Consider the following 23,450-nt stretch of genomic DNA (forward strand, 5'->3'; position numbering starts at 1 on the left):
ATATATAATGTTTAAACATGCCTACTTCCTCAAACATTGGTCATTCCTTTATGGTGAAAACACTTAAAATCCTTTCCTCTAGTTTTTTGAAATGTACATTTTTGTTACATATATTCAGCCTACCACGCAAGACCAGACTTTCTGTAATTTAAAATCCTTTGACTAACCTTTCCCAGCCCCTGCCCACTGTCCCTGTACTGTCAACCACCAGTCTGTAACATCAGTTTCTTTAGATTCTGCACATGGGTGAAATCATGCAGGATGTGACTTTCTGTGTCTGGTTTATTTCACTTCAAATAATGATCTTCAGTGAGTCTATTCATGTTATCACAAACGATAGAATTTCATTTTTTGTCACTAAATATATCCTCTTGACGTACATATGTCACATTTTCTTCTTCCATTCATCTGTTGATGGACACCTGCTGTCTCCACTACTGGCTATTTCGAGTAGTGCTGCATATATCAGGGAGTCAGCTGCCTCTTGGACATACTGATCTCATCTCCTCTGGGTAAACATCCAGTAAGTGGGTTGTGGGGTCATGTGCTAGTGCTACTTTTTATTTTTGAGAAACCTCCATGTTTTCCATAATGGCTGCATTGATTTATATTTTTCCCACTTGTGCAAGGGCTCCATGTCCTCCATTCACAAAACAGTTGTTACTTCTAGTTTTTGATGATAGTCATTCTTTCTTGAGTGTAGTGATACTTCACTGTGGTTTTAATTTATATTTCCCTGATGATTAGTGATAAGCATTTTTCATATATCTGTTTTCCATTTTTAGACCTTCTTTTTGACAAATGTCTATTTAAATGTATTTCTCATTTTCATCAGCTTATAATTTTTTATTAAATTATTGCATTTCTTATCTTCTGGATATCAAAACCTTATCAAATATATAATTGGAAATCATTTTTTCCACTCTCTAAGTTGTCTCCTCGCTATGATGATTACCGGGGAATCTCCTGTAACTTGAGGTGGAACAGGATGAAGATGGTTAGGTTTTCAGGAGCACCTCATGTGTAATGACCAGCCTTCTGAGAAAGGGAGAATTGTGTGAGCAAAGTCAGACGATGGCAAATCAAAATGTGTTACTATATACAGACATGCACAGCTCACATCTCTCTACTAGTCTACCCCTTCCTCCAAGAGTGGACTTTGAAATCCAGACTTAGGTAGGACCAGTGTGTTTGGGAGGAGATTCAGGATACAGAATGAGGAAGTAGAGAAATAAGAGAAAATGAAGAATACTGATAAATTGTGTAGTAAGTGTATGATTCATGTTAGGGCAACAGGTACAAATTCATTCTGAAGCTTGCCTGATAGTCTGTGAATTACACATTAGAAATCTCCACCCAGCAGAAGGAAGCAGTGATATTTACTCACCAAATTCTATCCCTCTTTGTCCATGGATAACCCCTGGGAATGTGAAGTCGCAGGCACGGTGGCTGCCCCCCAGCAAGCAGACATGCTCTTTATGCTGGAAAGCCCAAGGAGGAAACATAGCCACGTGTGCACTGTGACTGGGGGTCCTGGAGAGAGGGCAGAGTTACAGAAGGGCCCCTGCTGTGTCAGCACCTTCTTTACAGATTGCAGCACACGCAGGCTTCACTGCACCCAGTCATCCCGTACTGTTCCCTGACAATCGCGTTCTGTTCGCTGCAACCCAGGAATCTGTCTCTACTCCATCATAGTGATGAATCCATGAAAATGGCAATAGACGTCAAATATGGACTAGGGCCGGGAGCTGTCCGCGGTGCTGGACCCGGGGCTTCATGCATGCAAAACAAGCATTCTACCACTGAGATAGATCCCTCTTCCCACCACACTTTATCTTTTTTGAGATAAGGTCTTATAAGTTGCCCAGCATAACTTTGAATTTAGACCTTACTCTTCTCCTTCCTCAGCTTCCTTCTTAGCAAAGATTAGAGGTGTGCAGCACCAAGCCCATTTAAATATATTAAGAGATACATTTAAAAATAGCAAAAAACAGTAACACAGTAACATTCTTGGGTTCTCTGGTTAAAAATTGAAAAATACTATATGCTTTGGTTCTCTAGATAATGTAAGCAACATAAATCATAATATAGTTTGTGATAAGAAGTCATAAGTTGACCCTAACTACATTCTCTGTTTCATTTGAAGAAAGTAAAGTATTGTGACATCCTTATCTACATGTGTAGGTTGCAAAGAATAATTACAGATATTGCCTTATTCTCTCTGGTTTTACCCAAGGATTTAAAACAAGTTTTAATGTTACTTATTTGATCATGTTATTTTGTTTCATGGTGTTCTTGATTTCTCAGTTGATGGCTTTGTTTTCCTTTAAGTAACCAAAAACTTACTTTAAACAACTGTGAAATTGCGACAATTACAAAAATTTTCTGCTACATTTTTTAAATGATTAAGTGAGTCCATACAGAAGATGTAGCACAGAATGCAGACACCGAACATACTTCACAAGTAGAAGACTAAAACCTTAGCATGTTGCCAAAATATATGAACAGAGGCGTTTTCCCGCTAGTGATGACCAAACTGCCCGGTTTCTCATTAGTGTACACTGAAAATGGGGACATAAAATAGTTCAAGTTCTCCTCTTGGCTATCCTGCATTTTCAAGCTTTTGCTTCTAAATGGATTTTAGAGGATATTTCACTACTGTTTTAATTGAATGTCTAAGATAAAAAGAGAGGCTGAAACCTTGCCACAGTAAGTTTTTAAATTCTGAAACTTATCTTTAAGTTAGTAGTTAAACTTCTCCATGTATCTCTGTATCTTATTCTTAAACATATAGTTCCAATAATTATAAATAATGCTCCTCTCTTGGAATGCTGTAAATGTTCTTTTTCACTGTGTTTTTTAAATGTTAGCTGTGTGTATTTGTTTTGAAATACTATTACATGGCTAGAATGGTTCACTTTATTCTGCTCCAGCAATAGTCATCATATTTACTTACTTGAGATAATTGCATTATCTCCTATTACATTAATTTATCCATTGTGTTATACCTTAACATGTTAATTTAGGTACACCTTGTTTATGAAAGACTTGCTAATATTTTTCAGATTCCAATTCAATATTTCATCTTATTGTGTAAAGTGGAGCCTTTTTTCTGTAGAACACTCCAAGTTATGAAGATACAGACATCCATTTCTGATCATGCCTCTTCCACAGACTTTTTTATTTAGTGATATTTTAGAGAAATGCAGTGCAATATCTTTGGAAACCATCCTGGAGGATTAATTGATAATTAAATATAATTTCTAAAAAAACCAATTGAGTAGTTAATTAAAATGTACTGATTAGTCTGTCATGTAAAACATGCTTCAAAACCTCTTTACTATGTTACACAATGTTAAAACTAAAAGCATTGTAGATATGCCTAAATCTAAACCTGAAACAGATTATTTTATATTTAAAAGCACATTGCTCAGTGAAAATCATAGGTGGATAGGACTTCTTCAGGTACTTCATGTATTTAGATACGGAAAACATAGCAGTTTAGAAAATAAAATGTCTTACAAAAACTTTGAGGCACTGAAGTTCTGACAGACAAACCTTCAGCAGTGAGCACTGTTTCATGACGATGTCACACTACTAAACAGGATTCTCCATGGTCTAAATTTTCATCCAAATGAATGTCAGGGAATATGTACATGTATTTATGTTAAATGTTTGACACTCAAAGACAACACCAGCCAGATGAACTTAGAGGTGCTCTGTGACTTTCATGAGAACAGCAGCACAAACAGTGCCAACACACCAGCCATCTATTTCGCTGGCCTCTTTCTAGCCATGGTGCATGTTAAAATGCCCTCTGAGTGTGACAGGATGAACCAAAGAAAATAGGAGTGGTGGGAAAACACTTTTTCTTATCTGTCAACTTTATCTTTCTCTTCCACTTTGTCATTATTTTCCGTTACTTTTGTTTTTGTGTCATCTACTCTTGTTGCCAGCTGAGTTGTTATAAAACCTTCCTTCATGGTCACTCCACTGTGAAGTCCCTAAGCTGGGGATCCACATTGTCCAGTGGGCTGTGGTCCGCTCAGTGAGGACCCGAAGTAATAAAATGTTCTCATGCCAACTGGTCTGTCCACTGTCTGGAGCCACGGTGTCAGCCATGGTGTCTGGACCATGATGTGGGGACTGCACATGGGACTGCACCCTAGAGCTGGCTGTCAGCCTCCCACAGTGCGGAGAACAGGGGTGAGGGAGGCCAGGGGCCCTGGACACCGCACTACTGGGCATGGTGAATTCTGGGTGAACAGCTTTGACATGACCTCTTCGAGGAGGTAACCGGGATGTGTTCCAGAAGAATGCAGCTTGACTGATTATTTTAGACTCTCCGCATTAGGACTTCCATCATATTTTACACAGAGATACCCACTCCACGGCCCTTTAAGTCACATGGAGTTCAACTTGTAGATTGCCTTGCAAAAATTTCGAATGAATGTTTGTCAATATTTTCCACTATAACACTTTCAAAGGGGCATTTGTAGGCCAAGAACTTGGATTACATAGGAGTTGTGCACTCTCAGAAGCTGTATTTAATTTAATACCTCAAACCAATTATCTAACCATAGCACTGGATTCTGATAAAAGCCAAGGCTTCTGTTTGGTGACATTTCATTTTTTATATAATAAAAGCATTACAACTTGTTTTGTTTTGCAACTCCTCTTATACAGAAAGAATTTAAATTTGGAAGATACAATGAAATCAGAGGAAAAAATAAAAGTGAAAAATTAAGAAAGTGTTTATTTCATGTTACTGATCATGAACATACATATGAAATATTCATGCTTGTAAAATATCACTATAAATATTTCCACATAACAAAATTTGTTATATATTTACATTCATATATAATTTATTCACTACTAAGTAAATACATCTCACTTAGTCTTGTCTACCTCATCTCCCTATGAAAAGATTTAAACTTGTCTTAAAACTAACAGAATGTCCTACACTTCATTTTTTTAATGTCAAATTTATTTGCCATTAACCCAGCCCAAGAATGCAATAATTTTACTCTTTCCTACAATGACCATTCAGTTCATAATGAAATTTAGCTGCTAATTTTCTGTGAGCCTTTTCATAGAACAAAATGAGCAAATCAAAGGGGTCCCTCTTCAGATCACCTCCATGTTGGGTTCAGAACACATTTATCCGCGGTTGGTAGGGACATGCTGGGGACACCCTCTTCCCCACAAGCATCCTGAGACACAGTGCTGTCCCTCTGTCCCTGCAGCCGAAGGCGCATGTGGAGGAACCTTGCGGGGCACCAGCAGCACCATCTCCAGCCCGCACTTCCCCTCTGAGTACGAGAACAACGCAGACTGCACCTGGACCATCCTGGCCGAGCCGGGGGACACCATAGCGCTGGTCTTCACTGACTTTCAGCTGGAAGAGGGGTACGACTTCCTGGAGATCAGCGGGACAGAAGCCCCATCCATATGGTAAGCCGGGGGACAGGCGGTCTGCTGGAGTGACTACATGTGCTCCAGTGCCCACTGGTTTGGTCAGGAGTTTCCCACTGACATCCTCTTGCCAGCAGGACAGTCCAAGTCTTGACTCCTCCTAACTGTGACTCGTTTCAAAGATTCCAGTTTGCCTTTGTGTTGTTATTTGGTGCTGGGAAAGCTCCCTGTGCATTTGAATGTACTTCTTCTGACATCAAACTACTGCTAAAGCAAGGCAGAAGGTAGCAGCTGAAGGACAATGGGGTTCTGGATTGGTCTGGGCCAGATTCACTGTGAAGTGGTTTTAGACTGTGGAGTTACTTTTATTCCTGCAGAATGAGCCTGCTACAGATCTGTGATGGTATATGTCTATTTCTCCTTGCCCATGGTCTCCTCAGTCCAGGAGGTCCCTCTGAGGATGGGCCTGTGGCCATACAGTGCCAAAGGCAATCCTAGTCAAGCACCTACCATGCACATACAATCGGCCAGAGGATGGTCCATTCTCTGGAGGGTGCAGTGGCAGAGACACAAGAATACAGGGCTTCTGGTTATTGTCTTTGGAGCTTTGGAAGTTCTGGCTTCAGGGAAGCATTGGCTGTAAGCAAGTCATTTAAATGGAACACGTAAAGAAACACAGATTTCTAAAGACTTAAGTTATATTTCTAATAATTCACTTGTTGTGAGTTGAACATTTGTTTTAATTATTTGTTTTATGTACTCGACTTGTGAAAAACTTTGGGGATAATATACTCAAGTTAGGAAGGATCCCAGAGAAAATGCACAGGCAGATGGGGAAGTGAAGAATGGTTGTAAATATTTCTTGAGGTCCAAGTTTTCCTTTCAGTGCAGAGGTTAAGTAATAAGTATGCCAAATGTGAAACACATTGAAGTTGAATTGAGTTTTATTTTTCAAAGCTCAAGTCCCACAGCAGAGTGTTTGCGTTCATTGATAAATCCCTTCTGTCTTTGGCTTTTATTGTGTTTATGATTAATGACTTTCCAATTAGAAAAAGAAAATATAATGTACCTGTCTCCAGGGTCTTTGTTTTAATTGATTCACTTTGAACAATATTTTTAGGTTACCATGTGTGTGCTTATTTTGTGAAGTTTAATGTATGTGTTTATATTTTATATAGTTGATCTATGCACTTATTTTGTATAGTTTAACGGCTGGAGCGTTGGTTGAAATTATTATCCAGCTTTGCTTGCTAACCTCAAAGTTATTTGTGAACAGTATCTACCTGAGAGTCAGGAGACAGACTCTTCCACAATCTCATGACTGTGCAAATCTATTTGTATAAAGGGAGGCTTGGGGCTGGGGGTTTAGCTCAGCAGCACAGTGCCTGCCTGGCAAGGGCAAGGTCATGAGTTCAGTTCCTGGTACTGGAAAAAAAAAAACCAAAAAAAAAAAAAAAAAAAAAAAAGGGAAAGGCTAAAATAAAATTTATCCTGTTAAAGTTAATTCATTATGCGTTAACCAAGTGCCTAATCTCTACCAATCTTTATCAGAGAACCACGTGGTCCAACATAACTCTAACTTTAAAATAACATTCTTTTATAAAATTCCTGAAATAGAAAGTAAACGGCAGGATTCTCAAAGATTACATGATTACCTTTAAAGGCCGTATTTGTGTGAATTCTGTACGTGTCGGTACTGACTGATGGCTTTGCTGGCGGAGGTCAGCTCGGAGATAACTGAAAAGTATATGCAGATGAGCTAGGGTCTTTGAAACCTAGTGAGGGATTTTTCCAAGCACAGCGAGTTCATGTAAGAAAGAGGAAAACATGCTGTGACTGGCAGGGTGATGTCTGAAATGGAAAGAAGAGATGCCCAAAGGGTAACAAGTCCTGAAAGCTGTGGGGCCGGGGGAGAGTGGTTCATTCCTGAGGGTGAGGACCTCCTGCTGCATAAGCAAAGCCCGTTTCTGTCCTCTGATTCCTACTTCACAGGGGAACCAGGAGTTAGAGGACATTATTTTACTTAACTTTGCCTGTTTCTTCTGTCATTTACTTATTTCTCTTCTGTCCTCTATTCTCTGCTGCCAAGCTCTTATTCTGCCTTCCCTGCACATATTCCTGAAGAGCCCATGGGAGCTCACACAGGTGTGTGAGGCGGGGCCAGGAGCCCTAAGGGTGTGCTCTGTCTGCACGCTGGGTAGGGCAGCAGCCCCAGGGCCGAGACCAGCGTGGCACATTGCTGTCCTCAACGCAGCACTGTCAGGGGCTTGGGAGGTGGCTCCCAGCGCCCTGGGGCTGGGTTCAGACCGGAAGGCAGGTTTCCTCCTGGCCTATGCCACTTCCCAGATATTGTCCAAAGAAGCTGGCAGGAAGTTTTCCATGGAACTTTGACCCTGTGTGGCTTCTGGTCCTCTAGGCCAGACAGGCCCTTGCTCTCCTGGCAGGGCCACTGTTGGAACATACAGAGCCATATTCCTTCCCATCACCATGTGCCTTATGTTGTATCCTGCGCTTGATGCATACGTCCTGAAGCGTCCCTGCTACTGTCATTCCCTGTTCCATCCACAAGCACCCTTAAGGACCCTGTGATGAACCAGGACAAAGGATGGCAGGGCCCCCACTGAACTCAGCTAGAGCTGGGGCACAGGGCAGACTGGAGGCCTCTCTTCTCTGTGTCCCCCTGTCCTGTCTGGGTCTGAGCAGCAGTAGGGTGGGTGGAGAAGCACCTTCTCCCAGTGCAGCCTGGACCCTGAGCCTTCTCCCAGGGGTGAGGTGAGGTCCAACACAGCAGGGAGCACGGACACCAGAGGCAATCCTGTGCTACATCAGTAAATGGGGAACAGCAGGGTGTCGGGGTTCTGTTGTTGGCGCTGTCATTTGCTTTGGCTTTTGTGACGCTTAGTATTAATCATAATCACAAAACAATGTCTGGCCCTGGTTGTACCTAGGATTACTTTTCAGTGGATCTCTCAGATTCCACTTGTTCTTCAGTGGAGGGAGAAAGAGGAAGGAGGCTCCCTGCATAACCATCACAGTGTATGTGAGCACATTTAACATACAGAGCAGGGTAATGGGAGCACCTTTTAACGTTTATACAATGCACATAATGTGGCCTATCTTAAACACTATTATTTTACCATAATTTTAGTGACAGTCTCTGGAATGTTTAATGGCCCAAATTGCTATATTTAACAGATTTATCTGTCCTGGAACTGCGAGGAAAACAGGAAGGAGCGCCGTGGGTGGACGCGACCTCCTCTGCCGTGGGGTGTGTGGGAGCCCCGTGTTGAGTACAGAAGGGGCTGAGCATGCCACACATGTAATTTTCCAATAATCTGCTTTTAAAAGACAGAAAATACAAGCAAGAACACTCTCAGAAGACGATACTTGGAAAATTGTTAAGAATAATGATAGGATTAGCCTTATATTCATTAAGTTTGCAGTGAAATTAACAATTCAGCTATGTTGTGTGAGAGTTGCCATGGGTACTGGGGAGGCAGGCTAAATACAGCACATGATGTCATGTGCCAAAACCGTCTCACACTGCATGAGGAGAGCGCGCGTGATTAAAACCTGACTGCCCATACGTGTGTCAGAAGAAACCAACTTTGAAGCTAGACAGATTTAATTTTGTGTAGGCTGGCTTCCTGTTAGTCCTCTACTCTAAGGGAGAGCTGCAGTTTCCAGTTCACCATGCAACAGAGGCTAGTATAAATTACAGTTTTCTTGCAATTAAGGAGAAAGAAAGCATGTAGCAGCACAACTCGCCGTGCCTTCTTCCTTCTCCCCAAAGTGATTGGATGGTGTAGCCCATAACTTGTAACTCTGGAAATATCGAAAAGAAGAATTGATTTTATTTCAGTATTAACCTGCTAGGCTTTCTAAATTAAGACATGAAGATGGAAGAGATTGAGGTTACATTGTCTGCTCAGGAAACGAGGGGGTAGGCAGTTACTGTCTTTAGATCACACACTCTGGTAGGGAGAATAACCGCTCCACTCACCGCTGTGCCAGGAAAGGAAGGGAACAGTTGCGGATGTGTCTTAAGCGTGTTCTGAACACAGCTGGCCGCACCTGCTCTGGCCATCAAGGCAGAGTCCGGCAGCCTCACCTATTACTGAGCCTCCTGCACACCCCAGACCTCCCCAGCCAGCGCCCTGCCTAGTCCCTCAGCCAGCCCATCTCCACGTCCACCGGGCTGCTCTGCCATCGCATACATCTGCTGAGCTACGTGCCTCTGTGTGGAGGTGCCTGGCCGCCCCATTTGATGTCAACTAACCTCACAAAGGGCAGAGGAGGCCTGGTGCTGGGAGAGCAAGGTAGGCATCCAACAGGCAGGACCAATAAGCGACAGAGCCTCCCTTGCTGAGGAACTTCTGCAACAACGTGAGAACCTGCCCTATACCAAGCCGGAGTCCGGTCCTCTCAGAGGCTTCACAGCTACAGTTTTATCTCTCCCTGAGCAGCATGATTCTCCCCCTCCACCACCGGACCAGGCACCATTACTCCACAGAACAAAGAAGACACAGAGGAGCTTCCCTCTGTTTTGTTTCCATTAGCCCAGCACAATTTCACTTTTAAATCAACCTAATCAGCGGCTGGCAAAGCCAAAGCAAGGCTTCAAAGAAGCTGGAGCTTCAGAAACCCCTTGAAGGGTCAGCTACCACCCACAGTGTTTATCCAACTTGTCACTTAATTGATAATTGACTCCTGCACAGTGTGTGTTTAATTTCTAACGAGGAAGTTTGTAGAGGCACACAGTGAGCCAGCACCCCGAATCAACCCCTCCTTTCACCTGCCCCAACCGAAGGAGGGTGCCCCGGCCCCTCCTCCCCAGAGCGCTGTGATGCTGGTTTTGTCTCCGTGTCCTGAAGGCATGTGAATCTGGCCCAGAGGGCTGCTGCCTATTCTTAAGCTAGCTCCATCGTGCACTACCAAAACATAATTAGCAAGCCAGCCAACCGGCGCTGACACGGGCTGCTAACAAGCTTGTGGGTCTTTCCCTGGATGCTTCCGGCTGTGTGTTGAGGCCCTTTTTTGGTTCCCTGGATCAGTCCAGGGACTTACATTGCACTTGGTTCTGTCCATTCGGCCTCCACAGCCTGTCTCTGTGTTCACCATCTCTTTGTCCTATGAACTTGAACTACATCCTATAAACAGGGCAGTCCTACTGCGTTACTTGGGAAAGCAAGGACATTGCTCAGGGATGTGGAGGTTGCCCTCCGTCAGTGCCCTACTGCCACGCACAGAGGAGCTCGGCTCCTTTCTCTCGCACTCTCCACCTCAAAGACGAACTCAGTGCAGTAGCTGTATTTCACACTGAAACAATTTTATGGAAGCAGCATACAAAACAAGAAATAAATATCCTACAGGTGCTCACATGTCTATGTAATTTCTCCTCATCCTCGAACCTGTGCACATGACTTAGAGGGCTAAGAACACAGATAATTCATCGGGATAGCCTGCTCCTGAACTTTTAATCAGAATATATTTTTCTAAAAATTCTATACAGTGTATTTCCCTGAAAGTCATTTTGAATGATAACATTTACTATTTGCTATGCACCAGGCAAATGCAGGCAACGTCCATCTTTGCTACTGACAGACTAGATCAAGCCCATTTTGTAGATGAGAAAACTGGCTTCAAAGAGGTTCAGTAATTGCACTTTGCTGCTAGCCAGTGGCAAGAGGGAATTTGAACACACTGACAGGCTGCATTTGTTTTCAATCCACCAAGTTCTAGTTTCTTAACCGATTCTAAGCTAGGAAGCTGGGTGTGTGTGCCTGGTGCTCTGCTGTGGTCCAGAGCCCTCTGGCAGCTGCTGTTCCTCCTGATTCAGCTGCTTTGAGTGGTCCTGCCCCACCTTGCAGTCCCACTGCTTGCAGCATGCTTTGTGTCTCCCTCTCAGCATGATCAGCTACAAGGTCATATAAGACATGTAGCACTTGCTGGACACGTCCATTTAGGGTATAAATATAGTAAATGCAATACAGGACTCCATGATTCTCCTGAAATCAGGGGTGGATAACAGGACTGAGTGATTGTGAAGATACCAGCTAACAACCTGAACAGTCATGTGGAATTCCCATCACTTGATCTCATTTTATCTAAAAATATATTTTTAGTAAATTATTCAATTTATAGACAATAAAGAAGTCCCCTTTTAGGAACCAGATTTTGTTTTCCTAAAATCCAAGTGCTTTTGTATTTTGGTCACCTCTCTCTGTTTTGTTTTGTTCTATTGAGACAGAGCCTCGCTATGTAGTTCAGACTGGGCTTGAACTCACCAAATAGCCCAGGCAGGTTTCAAGCTTGCAGTGATCCTCCTGCCTCAGCTTCTGGAGTTCTGGATAGAGGCGTGCACCACCACACCTGGAACAACATCTCTCTATTTCCGTATGTGGTCTTTCATCCAGAAAACAGCAGCAAAGTAATACAGTGAGCACTGTTAGACAAACGTTCCTGATAAGACGCAGTCCTTTAAATAGGGCGTGTGTGGCACTGCTTTGCCAGTTCGTCACAGGTAAGGATCCATAACTCACTGATTCTCCAAACGAGCCAGGTTGCACGTCAAGGTGTTCCTGTTCTACATTCTGATATCATCATTTAAGGTTTCCCTTCAAGGGCTGAATATGTACTTTTTCTTCTTTTCTTCTGAAAGTTCCCAAAAATTCCATGGAAGAACAGTTAGGGGAATGAAGTAATTTTGTACAATCCAATCCTGGTCCAACAATGTGACATTTTTGCTTGATTGCCATGTGGCAAGCAAGCTCGGCTGGCCCTCCCTGTGGGCAGTGCCGGGAACGGGAGCAGGCTTCACCCATCTTCAGGCTTCACCAAGTCTAAGTGCCTCCACCCTTGTGCATCGGGGCCTGTGCAGAACTGTGGTGTCACTTCTCCATAAGCATACACTGCATATTGTAAGGGATTTAATTCCATAATTTATAAATGTGAGAACCGAGAGCCTCAAGGAAGTCTCTTTACAGTTTTGATGAGAGATGAATCCCAAAGACTGCAATCGACTCCTCCTAAGCTGCCCAATTCATTGGCTGGGAAAGAAGTTGGAGTCTCACGCTTGTGACCAAACAGGGGTCTCACACAGCAGGAGCCAGCAAAGATCGGGGCCAGTGTCCCTCTCAGCTTTCCCCCCTCTCTGATTTAGAAATGTGTGATTCAGACCCACCTCTGGACTTGGTTTTGCACCTTGGAGTGATGGTGCAGGGCGGGCAGGTTTGCTGTCAGAGCCCACATCCAGGTGTGGATGAGATCATAGCCGAACTCGGAGCGCTGCAAAATGGACAAGAAGAGTGTGGGGGTGAAGCTCTCTGCTCAGGGCCACTGAACACAGCGAGGAAGAGCGTGTTTACTGCTCCAAGAAGCCGTGCTGCGGGGAGCTCAGATTTCTGTCCGGGAACACATAGCCATCTCGCGAAGTAAGATAGCTTCCATGTCTGTAACATTGCTTTTAACTTGTGTCTAGTTTGTAAAGTCTATGTTGCCAGGCAATCTTCACATGCTTTGAGTTCTAGAAACATTTCTGTTTCTATGCTGGTGTTTTAAAGCCTTTAGTTTAAGATACTATGAATTTGTGTCAAAATATACAGTAGGGCATATCACTTTAAAGGAAAATTAGAACCTCAGTGCTGAAAGGTATTTTTTGGGCAATGTAGTTGATCATAGTAGATAGTTTTTAGTATTCAGTGGTACTTTCGTGTATGCCATTCAGGTCCATGAGTGAAAATACAAGTGCTAGGCAGGTCCGGACCATCACATTATGAAAGCTATGAAAGTGCATCACTCAGTAAAAAGGAAAAGTGAAACATAGAATTTATTCTGAAGTGGACACAGTGTCCCTCCATGTCCAAGGCCTTTGGTTCTAGGATCCCTGCAGATTGCAAGCCCCAGATGCCCAAATCCTTCACAAAATGGCTTGGCTCTTGTGTATAATTTATGTACCTCCTGTTGTACACTATGGATCCTCTCGGGATTCTTTATAATACCCAAGTCAGTGTAAATGGTGTGTAAACCACTCTGCCACTATATTGTTAAAGAAAGAGTGACCAGAATAAAACTCTGCTCATGAACATCCAATATTATTCTGAACATTTTAATCCACCATTGGTTGAATTCATGGGCACAAAACCTGTGGATACACAGGGCAGACTGAATTCATTCATTTAGTGTGTTCTCTCACTCTTTAGTGTGGGCTGAGCTACCCAGAACTTTCCTTCAAGCACCAGTATGAGTAGTGGTGCTGGAGTGGCCCTGGGTTCGCCTCTGTGGCCCATGGCCCTGTAATGAGGGCTTTGTGGGCCAAGATTGGCATGGACAGGGTGTGGGGTGATGCAGACCTTTGGCCATAACAGAACTAAAACCATAGCTCATTATTATGAGTATTTTCAGATTTCCTTGAAAAGCACATACCACTCTGTGATTATCCCACTTTAGAATTTGACATAAACCCATCAGTTTTCGTTCAGAAGGAGAAGAGTTACCATAGGCTGCAGCGCCATCACAGAGCTGCAGAAAGATCACGGCGGCCAGTGAGTTTCACATGTGGGATTCAGGGCATCACCTGCACCTTGTTGCTCGGGGACTCTGATTTAATCCCCTGACCCAACCCTACGTGGGGGCTCACTCACTACTGAGGAGGGGGACTCAAAGGAAAAAGAAAAGAAATCACAGTATTTCAACAGCTTCCCTACACATTCAAGTGTATTAACATTTTACTCCCAGCAATAGCTATGTGGCAAAGATAAAACCGTTTGGAACTCTTTCTGAGAACATAGCGTCAGGAGGTTGAGCGAGGTCCTTCACGTCACGCTCCCTGGCGCTCCTGCTCCCGACTGTTCAGAGAGACATCACAAGGCTGGGGAGAAGATGCCTGAGAGTGAATATGCTGCTCTGGGCCAGAAGGAAAGTTCCGGGTAGCTCAGCACACACTAAAGAGTGAGAGAACACACTAAATGAATGAATTCAGTCTGCCCTGTGTATCCACAGGTTTTGTGCCCATGAATTCAACCAATGGTGGATTAAAATGTTCATAAGCCTCTGAGAAGGTTGAGCTGCCTGTGGTCGTATGGAGACCGCCCTGAACAGAGCTCTGCCCACTTCTCCTTCCACGCGGCACACTGGGCTGGTAGAACCCCGGTCTCCATTTGAACTTCCTTCATCCCTAGGTCTCAGTCACTCTTCTCTGTGCCGGGTGTGGAGAGATCCCAGGGATGGTTTGGATGCCTGCCGAGGGCCCTCAGAGAAGACAAGTAATTCCGGTGAGGTCACAGAGTACATCCCTGAGGACTGGGAATCTGAGTACCGTGAGAATCTAAGGCGCAGAGATAGGTAGGGTGTGTGGGATATTTTAGAAATATTTTAGAAATGCACATGTGAGGTAAAAAATGCAGATGTGGAGAAGCCTAGGAGATCCCTGCGCTATGTGAGAAAGCAAGTCACTGTCTTGGCAGCACAATAAAAATAACACGGTGACAGCAGGCGCTTCATATAACCCAAACAATGCACTTCTCTTCATAAAATGTTGACTGTGTCCTTGCTATTGCTTGACATAATGAAACAAGCCTTCCGGAGAATTAAGACGATCCTGGTGCACTGGGAAGACCAGGAAATGAGAAACAAGTGTACATTTCCATGAGGCGGACACGCAGACGCAGGAGGGGGCCGCCGAGAGGAGCGCTGGCAGCCAGGGTGGAGCCTCTTGGGCAGAGGTGTGGATGTGCAGAGACAGCTCAGCTTTCCCTCTCCATGGAGCTCCTCACACACGTCTCACTGGGGGCCCGGAAGTGCTCCAGGATCTGCATAGGAACAGCACCCCAGCAAATTCCCACAGAACCCTTGCAGGTAGCCAAGAATGGGAGAGACGCAGATGTGCTCAGCTAGAGGAAGGCAAGGGCCAACAGCCGCCTCGCTTCTCCTCCCGCCCTGCCCGGGTCCCCATGGTGGTGGGCCAGTGGGGACAGGAAGGCTTGCTGCACCCTGAACAGCGCATGTTCCCTGAGCTGAGGGGGGACAAGTGGTGAGCTGAAGCCCCCCGCCTGTGAGCCTGCAATTTTGGGGTGCCGAGGGGTGAGGAAATGCGATGGTGAGCTCAGGTGAGAGGGTCTGGCTAACCGCAAGTAAGGATAGTACAAGAGGACCTGTTAGCCACAGGAAAAAACAGAAATAAAAATCTCTGGCTTATGCCAAATGGCTCGAAACCTTCAATTCCAGAGAGGATGGTGACTTGGGAAAGGCAAATACTGGTGGTTGCATGAGCCGGGGCACCGTCTCAGCCCCGCGGAGCTTACTCATTCTTGGAGGAGATGAAGAGCCTCATAGCGCTGCTGAGCTTTGGGAGTGCTAGGGATGGTCGGAGAAGGGGCCACCTTTGATGCAGTGGAGCTGTCACTAAAACAGAGTAGGCAACGCCGTGAGCACACGGTCTGTAACCACCCAAGCCTCTTGTAGTGATGGTCCCTGAGCTTTGATTCTATGGCAAACCACACGTGTGTGTGTACGCATGCATGTGTGTGATAGATGAGAAAGTATGTGTGTTTACTTATTTTCTTTTAAGAGGATTGTATTACTAGCCCCAAAGAGAGGAGACAGATATGCCTACTTTAGGAGTAATTTGCTCTCAGCAGATATCCCATGTGTATGGTGGCAGGATTCTCTAAAGCACAGAATAGGACTTTAATTTATAACATATCAGTGCTTCCTAGGTACCTTCTAATTTACCACAAGCTGTGAGAAGGGACAGGCAGATGATGTGTACATCTATCACACTCTGCACAGAGACATGAGATTTGCAGTGTGATTTTCCCTGGCAAAGCCACTGAAGGGACATAAAAGCCATGGTGCTCTGGATGCTGAGAACACGGGCACCGTGGGAAACGTGGGCAGAGCCACCCACGGAGCAGTGACTTTCCTGCACCCAAGGTGTTGAGTCTACCCTGAGTTCTAATCTGTGTCACCCAGGGCTTACCCTACATGTGGTCCCAGTCATCTGACTGTGGGTTCAGCTTCTCCTTCCAGCTTGAGATGCGTGTGTTTGCATAAGCACACAAGCACAGTACACACATAGACACACCGGCATGCACACACACACACACATTCACACTAATGCATGTACACATTTATCTAAATACCTGCATGCAGTGCTTGGCATGTGTGTATAATATAGCCATCAAGTCCTGGACAAAGAAATCATTTTTGTCACTGTGAAAAACGTCTTGGCCCTTTGCTCAAATCAAACCTCTAGCTCTATATTTTTTCAGACTTTAACTGAAACAATGAAATATTGGACTAAGCCATAATTTTATGACACTTAACTAAGAGGTCAAACTGTGTTTAGTGTGTCTTATTGGCTCATTCACCCTTGCTGTCTGTACCAGCATTATGCCCCTTTTTCCGATGGGGAAGCTGAGGTGCAGGAAGGTGATCACACACTGCTTGGCACCACACAGCTCATGGACTGGGCCCAGGTTCAAGCCTGAGCTCTCTGATTTGGAGCTGAGACATGGTCTCTTTGGCAGGTTTATGGGAAGGAAAGTCTTGCAGCCAAGTGCCTGGCCCCTCCTGGTCCCCCAAAAACATGGCTCTTGGGTGCTCTGCTGAGCCCACAGAGCACAGCCGGAGGCTCAGTTCCTCTGTGGCAGTGTGCTGACTGCGCCGCAGGAGGAACCACCAGTCTTCTACCCCTCTAGGGCGCTGCTGGAATCAAAGGGGGATTACTCCAGATCCAGCTCAAGGGAAAGGGCATCGGCCTGACTTACCAAAGCTAACCCACCCCCCGAGTCACGTGCCAGGGCGCAGTGCTCCAGGCCTAGTGCGACAGCTGTGTCTCCACTGTGGGGAGCTCTCTGGGCCTCCTGGAAACTGCAGCGCCCCCCACACAGAGCCACGCAGTTTTCTGTCCCCTGGGCTCCTGGCTGATCCGCCTGACGTGACTCGCTGTGTGGGCACTGGCACGCGGACAGTGACGGTGCCTGTGAGATGACAAGCGTGGCTTCACAGAGCAACCAGGATGCTCCTTCCTCAGAGGAGGCCGGGGCGTTGGGGCTGCTGACAGGGGACGCAGGCTGGACAAGACCCCCCTGGCTCTGTGCAGGGTTCAGCTTCGCACACAGCTGCCTGCAGGGCGCCTCGGCTAGAGTCCAGTCCTGGCTGCACCATCCGCCAGAACACAAGCTGACGCCAGCAGAGAACATGGGCTTCTCCGGACGTTCGGAGTGGGTAGGCAGGAGAAGCAACACTGTCATCTGAGACACAAGACAATGCGGCCCTGGAAGATTCAAGAGCAAAGTACTACGGGGGCCTAAAACCGAAACAAATTAGCTGAAAGGGGAAAAGGGTTCCACTGCACATTTAGAGGGGAAAGTATCACCCAGCTCGTAATACAGTCGGCAAAGCACAGGCAGAGGAAGCACAGTCATGACAGACCCACGGTACTGCAGAGGAGCTGTCAGATGAATGGTTTCCCCCACACCAGGCAGGGAAACCACTGTAAGCTAGCAGAAATGCACTGCCATACCCAACCCTGCACTACGCATGAGAATTAGGAGCAGCCCGCTACCTCTCCCTGATGCATATTAATTATACTGTGACAAAAATAGCCTTAAAATACAGCCCAGGTGCTCTACAAGTTCACAATACCCCCTCACGATTCAGCTTCCACTTGTGCCAGCAGCATGGAAATAACACATAGCTCACTCATCGATGGGAAAAGATTTGCGCTTAATCGTATGTTAGAAAATGTCTTATAATCTGTAAAGCACTGTGTAAATATAAATCCCATTTTCTATAAAACAGAAGAGGGTTCACTTAAGAAGCACTGTTTCTTTGGAAAACCTGTTGATTAAATAACCACACCGTCACCATGGCAACAAGTAGGCGGGAATACCTGCAGGGAGCTCTGCTTATCTCTAATGTAGTCGCTGGCTGCGTAGGCCTTGATGGTGGTTCTCGGTAAGGAAAGCAAAGGCCTTTTGGAAGGTGCTTTTCTGTTTGTGGGTTTGTTTGCAGTTTCCTGGAGCACGAACAGCCCCTAGAGTGTAGGTGCTTTCCCTGTGCGGTCTTTAGCCAGCTAGGCTGTTCCAGCAGGTGTCTGTAGGCTGGGGGCCTTAAATAGCCAGCACTTACTGTTCACAGCTCTGGAGGCCGGAAGTCCAAGGCTGTGGCGGTGGTTACTTCAGGCTCGGGGGAGCCCTCCTCCTGGTTTATGGGTTGCACCCTCTCACTCTGTGCCCCCACGGATTGTGTTAAGGCTCAGATCTGGGGTATCCCTGAACCCCTTACATGTTTGGAAGGGGATTTGATATAGGAGCACTCTACACATCAGTGGATCCAACCCCTCCTGACAGCGGCATGTGCTTCTCAGAGCGGCTGGTGGGACGAGGCCGTCATGGAGAGCTGTCCCGGAAGGGTCCCTTTTCCCCCTTGGTGCCCTGTTGCTCTCTGCTTCCCGGCCACCGTGCTGTGGGCAGCTCTCCTCTGTGCCTCGCATCTGCACCAGGCCGTTTCCACCTTGGAGGCGCCGAGCATGGACTGACGCTTCTGAAACTGTGAGCCCACACAAGCCTCTCCTCCTCGGAGTCGTGCGGGATGGGTATTTCCTCCCAGGGATGAGACGGTGTCTTATCCAGAGAGCGAGATTGCTGGTGTCTCTTCTCCTGAGGGTCCTAATCCCATTATGATGGCCTGTCCTCATGGCTGTCTAGCCCTAATTACCCCAGCCCCCAGAGATCCCACTTTTTAAAATAACTACATTGTAGGTTATGGCTTCAACAAACAAATTCTGGAAAGATGTAGCATTCAGGTGATAACACCACCATACCCTGTGAGCTACACACAAATTTGCTCATCCACCTGTGGTCTCCCCATTTGGCCTTATGGGTCTCTCAGAGGCCTGCGTCCTCTTTCATGAGCCATTCAATTGCACCCTACAGCAGCAATCAAATAAAACGATACCTGCCTGGCTCTTCCACTGCTCACATCCAGATAAATCAGAACACACTGCAATCTCCTCTCAGAAAAAAAGAGATCCTAAATTTCCTGACCTAAAAATTCCTATAAATTATTAAGAAATTGTTGTACCCACGTCTGGTAGTGTTTAAATCGGACTGGCTTTGCTAAGTGGGCTGAGCAGCCAGGCTTAACGGGGCCCAGCACGTGGGCCGGGTCTTGCACCAACATGGCTGTGCACATCTGGAGGGGACTTTCTGTGCCCCGGCATTATGCCTCGTCTTTATATTTTTCTCATTTTGTAATTGTCATAAAGCACAAGCTTCCAGGATGCAGTTTAGTTAGGAGAGGCGGAGCCTGTGACTAGCAGCTCAGAGCCGGGAGGACACCTGTTCCCCATGGCAGGGACTGGGGGGCTGTCCTTACATTGCCCTCCTTTCCCTAAGGCTGGTGGGACACTGGAAGGGATCAGGAGGAGCACCTGCTGCTAACAGCGCCACCTGTAGGAAGGAGCTGCTTGCCCTGGGAAGCATCAGCCCGGGGATCACTGAGGTGATAGGCTCACACGCATCTACCACAGATGATGATCTCCTACGGATCAGAGTACCCAGTGGTGCTGATTACAGCCCAGCTGGGTGAGAGGCATTTCAGCACCACTGCAAGGAGGGTGAGAGATGCTGGCCGGCCAACCCTGCTTTCATTCAAAGCCCCCTCCCAAATATGCCTCAAACCATTTATTAGACCCAGGAGGAGCTTTATTTTTCAAACCCTTCACCAAATCCACCTGCATTTGTTCCAGGAACAGATTTAGACTGCACTGAAATATTTAAATTACAGACACATTCGTGGGTTTCTTGCAATAGTGCCTTTATTGGTAGGTAGGCTCCAAGAGAGCAGAAAGAAAGAATATGAGGGAATAAATCCAAGAAGTATGAATATTTTATAAATGAGATGTAAAAATTATGTGTGTACAAAATCGCTGAGAGGCAGGGGGCAGCGAGCGCAGGATGTGGGGATGGGGTCTCCCTGCGGTAACCTCGGCTCACACCCTTGAAGGTGCAACTGGAGCAACAACCCATCCACAGACGGTTCTCTGTGGACAGGGGCTTGTGACGACTGGGCGAGCTGGTCCTTTTCTGTGCCCATGGGAGGTTCCCGGTGGGTGCTGGTTGGAAAGTTGGGGCCGCGGCCCCCGTGCTTAGTCCTTCTTCCAGCCCCAGGGAGAAGGGAAGCCTGAGGCACGTATCACACAGGAATGCAGGGAAATCAGGGGCCCATTACCATTCTTTAAATGTAAAAAAAAAAATTATTCATAATCTGTTTTTAGGATTAACTTCCAGCGACTTGTTTAAAACATACAGCATTGTATAAAGAATTTTAAAACAAAAGTCAAGAAGAGCAAATTAATTTGCATAAATGGAGATGAAAGGAATGGTAGAGACAAAAATTAATATTTAATTTTTAATCTCTAGGAATCTATATAGCAAGAAGAGAAAGTTGGCAATTTACCACATATTCATTAATAGGAAAGGGAACCTTCCAAATTTCTCTCAGGAGTGGGAAATTGTCCTTAACACTAAATTTGAAAATAAAATTTAAGCTGAGATTTTATGCCGGAGTCACAGAGCAATAAAACTGTTTGATGTTCTGAACAGCGGAATGCAAAATTGTAAAAGAGAATTACCTCTGAGTTTTCCTCAAGGTAATTTTTCTTAAATCCAGCCCATATCGTACACAGTAATTCGGAGGAGATGTAAAAACCTGACAGAACACTAGTGCAGGATGAAACCCTGTACACATTTCTTCCCTCAGCAAAGATTACTCAGCATTCCGAGTTTGGGCTTCTGTGGTCCTGCCCTGCACGGAGAGGAGGGGGACCGGATCTTCCTCGGGACCGTGTGGGGCTGACGCTGGCACAGGAAGCACTGTGCAGAAGAAGGCAGGCAGCCCCTTAAAGTGACTACATTCTCGGCTTGTAATCTCAGAATTAAAATAGCCCCTTGGCGAAGAGGTCAGGAAAACACTTATCATGGAATTTTTGCTTGAGGAGTTTTAAATGTAGATATTCTGAGAGAAGAAAGGAAAGAAACAAAGAAGCAGAGAGAGAAAGAAAAGAAGGAAATAAGGAAGGAAAGAAAGGAAAAAAGGAAGGAAGAAAGGAAGGAAGGAAGGAAGAAAGGAAGGAAGGAAGGAAGGAAGGAAGGAAGGAAGGAAGGAAGGAAGGAAGAGAGAATACCAGGGATTCCACTGGAGCCGGAGTGCAGGAAAGCCGGCTGTGCACCCCTCTCCCCCGTGCACCCGCCCACCTCTCACGCAGGCGCAGGCCCACCCGATTCTGACTTGGATGTTTTGTCCAGCATTATGTAAGCATCAGGACATTTACTGCATAGTTCTCTTGGACAAGGTGAACGGTTTTCCAGCCGGAGTCCTCCCATATTAACCTGCACTGAAGGGCTTTGTTTAACCCTGCGGAGGCAGGCATTGCCCCAGAGATGCGCAGGGCTCCTGGTGCACGCAGTGGAGTTGCCCACGTGACTCTCAGCCACTCTGACCTCCAGAGAGGACTCTGGAGGAAAATGATTATCTGTTCAAACAGCTTGAGCCAGAAAGTTCCTTTGTGGGTCAGTTTCCTGGAAGTTTACAAGTGGAAAATTATTCACCAGATCTCATGTGAGACCACATTCCATGTTACAACAACCCCTATTTCTTATTTGTTTACAGAGTTGCTTTGGGTGTGTAAAGCAGAGTATGAAACCCAAACACTCAACTGGCAACACCTTAGTCTTAGTTGTACAACTATAGACGTAATCAGTATACTTTCAATTGTTCCTTCCTAATAATAGAAAATAGATTCTAAGAGAAAAACTATTTTTAAACTGTGGTATAAAGTAGAAGACAGAGAAAGAGAATAGGAAGAGGAGGAAGAAGAGGAGGAAAAGAAAGAGGAGGATGAGGAGAGAGAGGAAGAGGAGGAGGTGGAGAAGGAAGAGGAGGAGGAGGAGGAGGAGGAGGAGGAGGAGGAGGAGGAGGAAACTGTTCCCTGTGGTGGGAGTAAGGTCTGCAGTTTCAGAGGCAGCCAGGACCAGCGTGCAGCTCGGCCTCCTCAGCGGCTCAGTCTCCGTGGCGTGAAAGTAATTCCATTTCTTGTGAGTCCATGTGTCTGGGAGATCGTCTGCCTGGACCACGTCTGTGTATGGCTTCATCTCATTTCCATACTTTGACAGGCTCTGTGTTCTGCCCTTGCCCTCATAAATATCCAATCCATAAACCCAAGCGAGTAAACTGCGACATTATGGTAAAAGCCACCACAAGCACGAGCGTTCCGGAGAAACATCAACCAAGCAGGAAGGAGAGAGGGGAGCCCCCAAGCATATCTGTCCCACCGGTCCTTGAAATGCTGAGGTGATCCTCTCTGGCAAGAGGAAGAGCAGGCACCGCTGTGTTCCTGAAGGGCAGGAAGACGTGCCCACCCCTGGGCTGGCAGCAGCAGGCTCCTGAGGCCGGTGCTGAGGCAGGCACTGGCCCTGCTGCCAGGCGCACCTTCAGAGCTCTCATTGAAGAGGGGCATCGCTGCACTGCACACTGACCGGAGTGGACGCCCAGCCTGCAACCCTGCTCTTCCTTGGGGTCCACATTCTCCCCACAATGTGTTTTTACAGGGACGAGACTCCAAGCCTGGATGCGCAGTCCAGGTGGACAGACCATGGATTTGAATGTGACTTTCTAACACCTGTGTAGAATAGAACACACACACACACACACACACACAGATGCACACACACAGACAAAGATACTTCTAAGTAAGTGATTCAAGGGTTCACGAAAGCCACACATAATGGACAGCATGCATATGCACACATATGAGGTATGATCAAAGACTAAGTAAATGTTTAAATTTTACAAAACTATTGCAGTATGACCCGTTGCCTCTAATCTCCTTCAGAATGCCCACCTCCCTTCTAATACATTTGTGCCGTCTCTTCTGCCAATTTCTGAGACTATTCTGGAAGTTTTCTTCGATGGGTGTCTTTCACTGTCCTCTTCTGGCTGCCCAAATGTACTGAACTGATTAAAAA

The 23,450-nt window shown here is 45.9% G+C and overlaps 1 protein-coding gene across 1 annotated transcript in view; it reads left to right on the forward strand.

Moving 5' to 3' along the window:
* Positions 1-23,450, forward strand: part of Csmd1 (CUB and Sushi multiple domains 1) — a 1,292,092-nt gene that overhangs the window by 569,196 nt on the left and 699,446 nt on the right. The window contains exon 5 of the mRNA XM_005373917.1: positions 5,250-5,457. Coding sequence (XP_005373974.1) covers positions 5,250-5,457 — 208 coding nt within the window. The remainder of the gene's footprint in view (positions 1-5,249; positions 5,458-23,450) is intronic.

Source organism: Chinchilla lanigera, unplaced genomic scaffold (assembly GCF_000276665.1).
Source record: "Chinchilla lanigera isolate Chin_1 unplaced genomic scaffold, ChiLan1.0 scaffold00002, whole genome shotgun sequence".
NCBI classification, from domain to species: domain Eukaryota; kingdom Metazoa; phylum Chordata; class Mammalia; order Rodentia; family Chinchillidae; genus Chinchilla; species Chinchilla lanigera.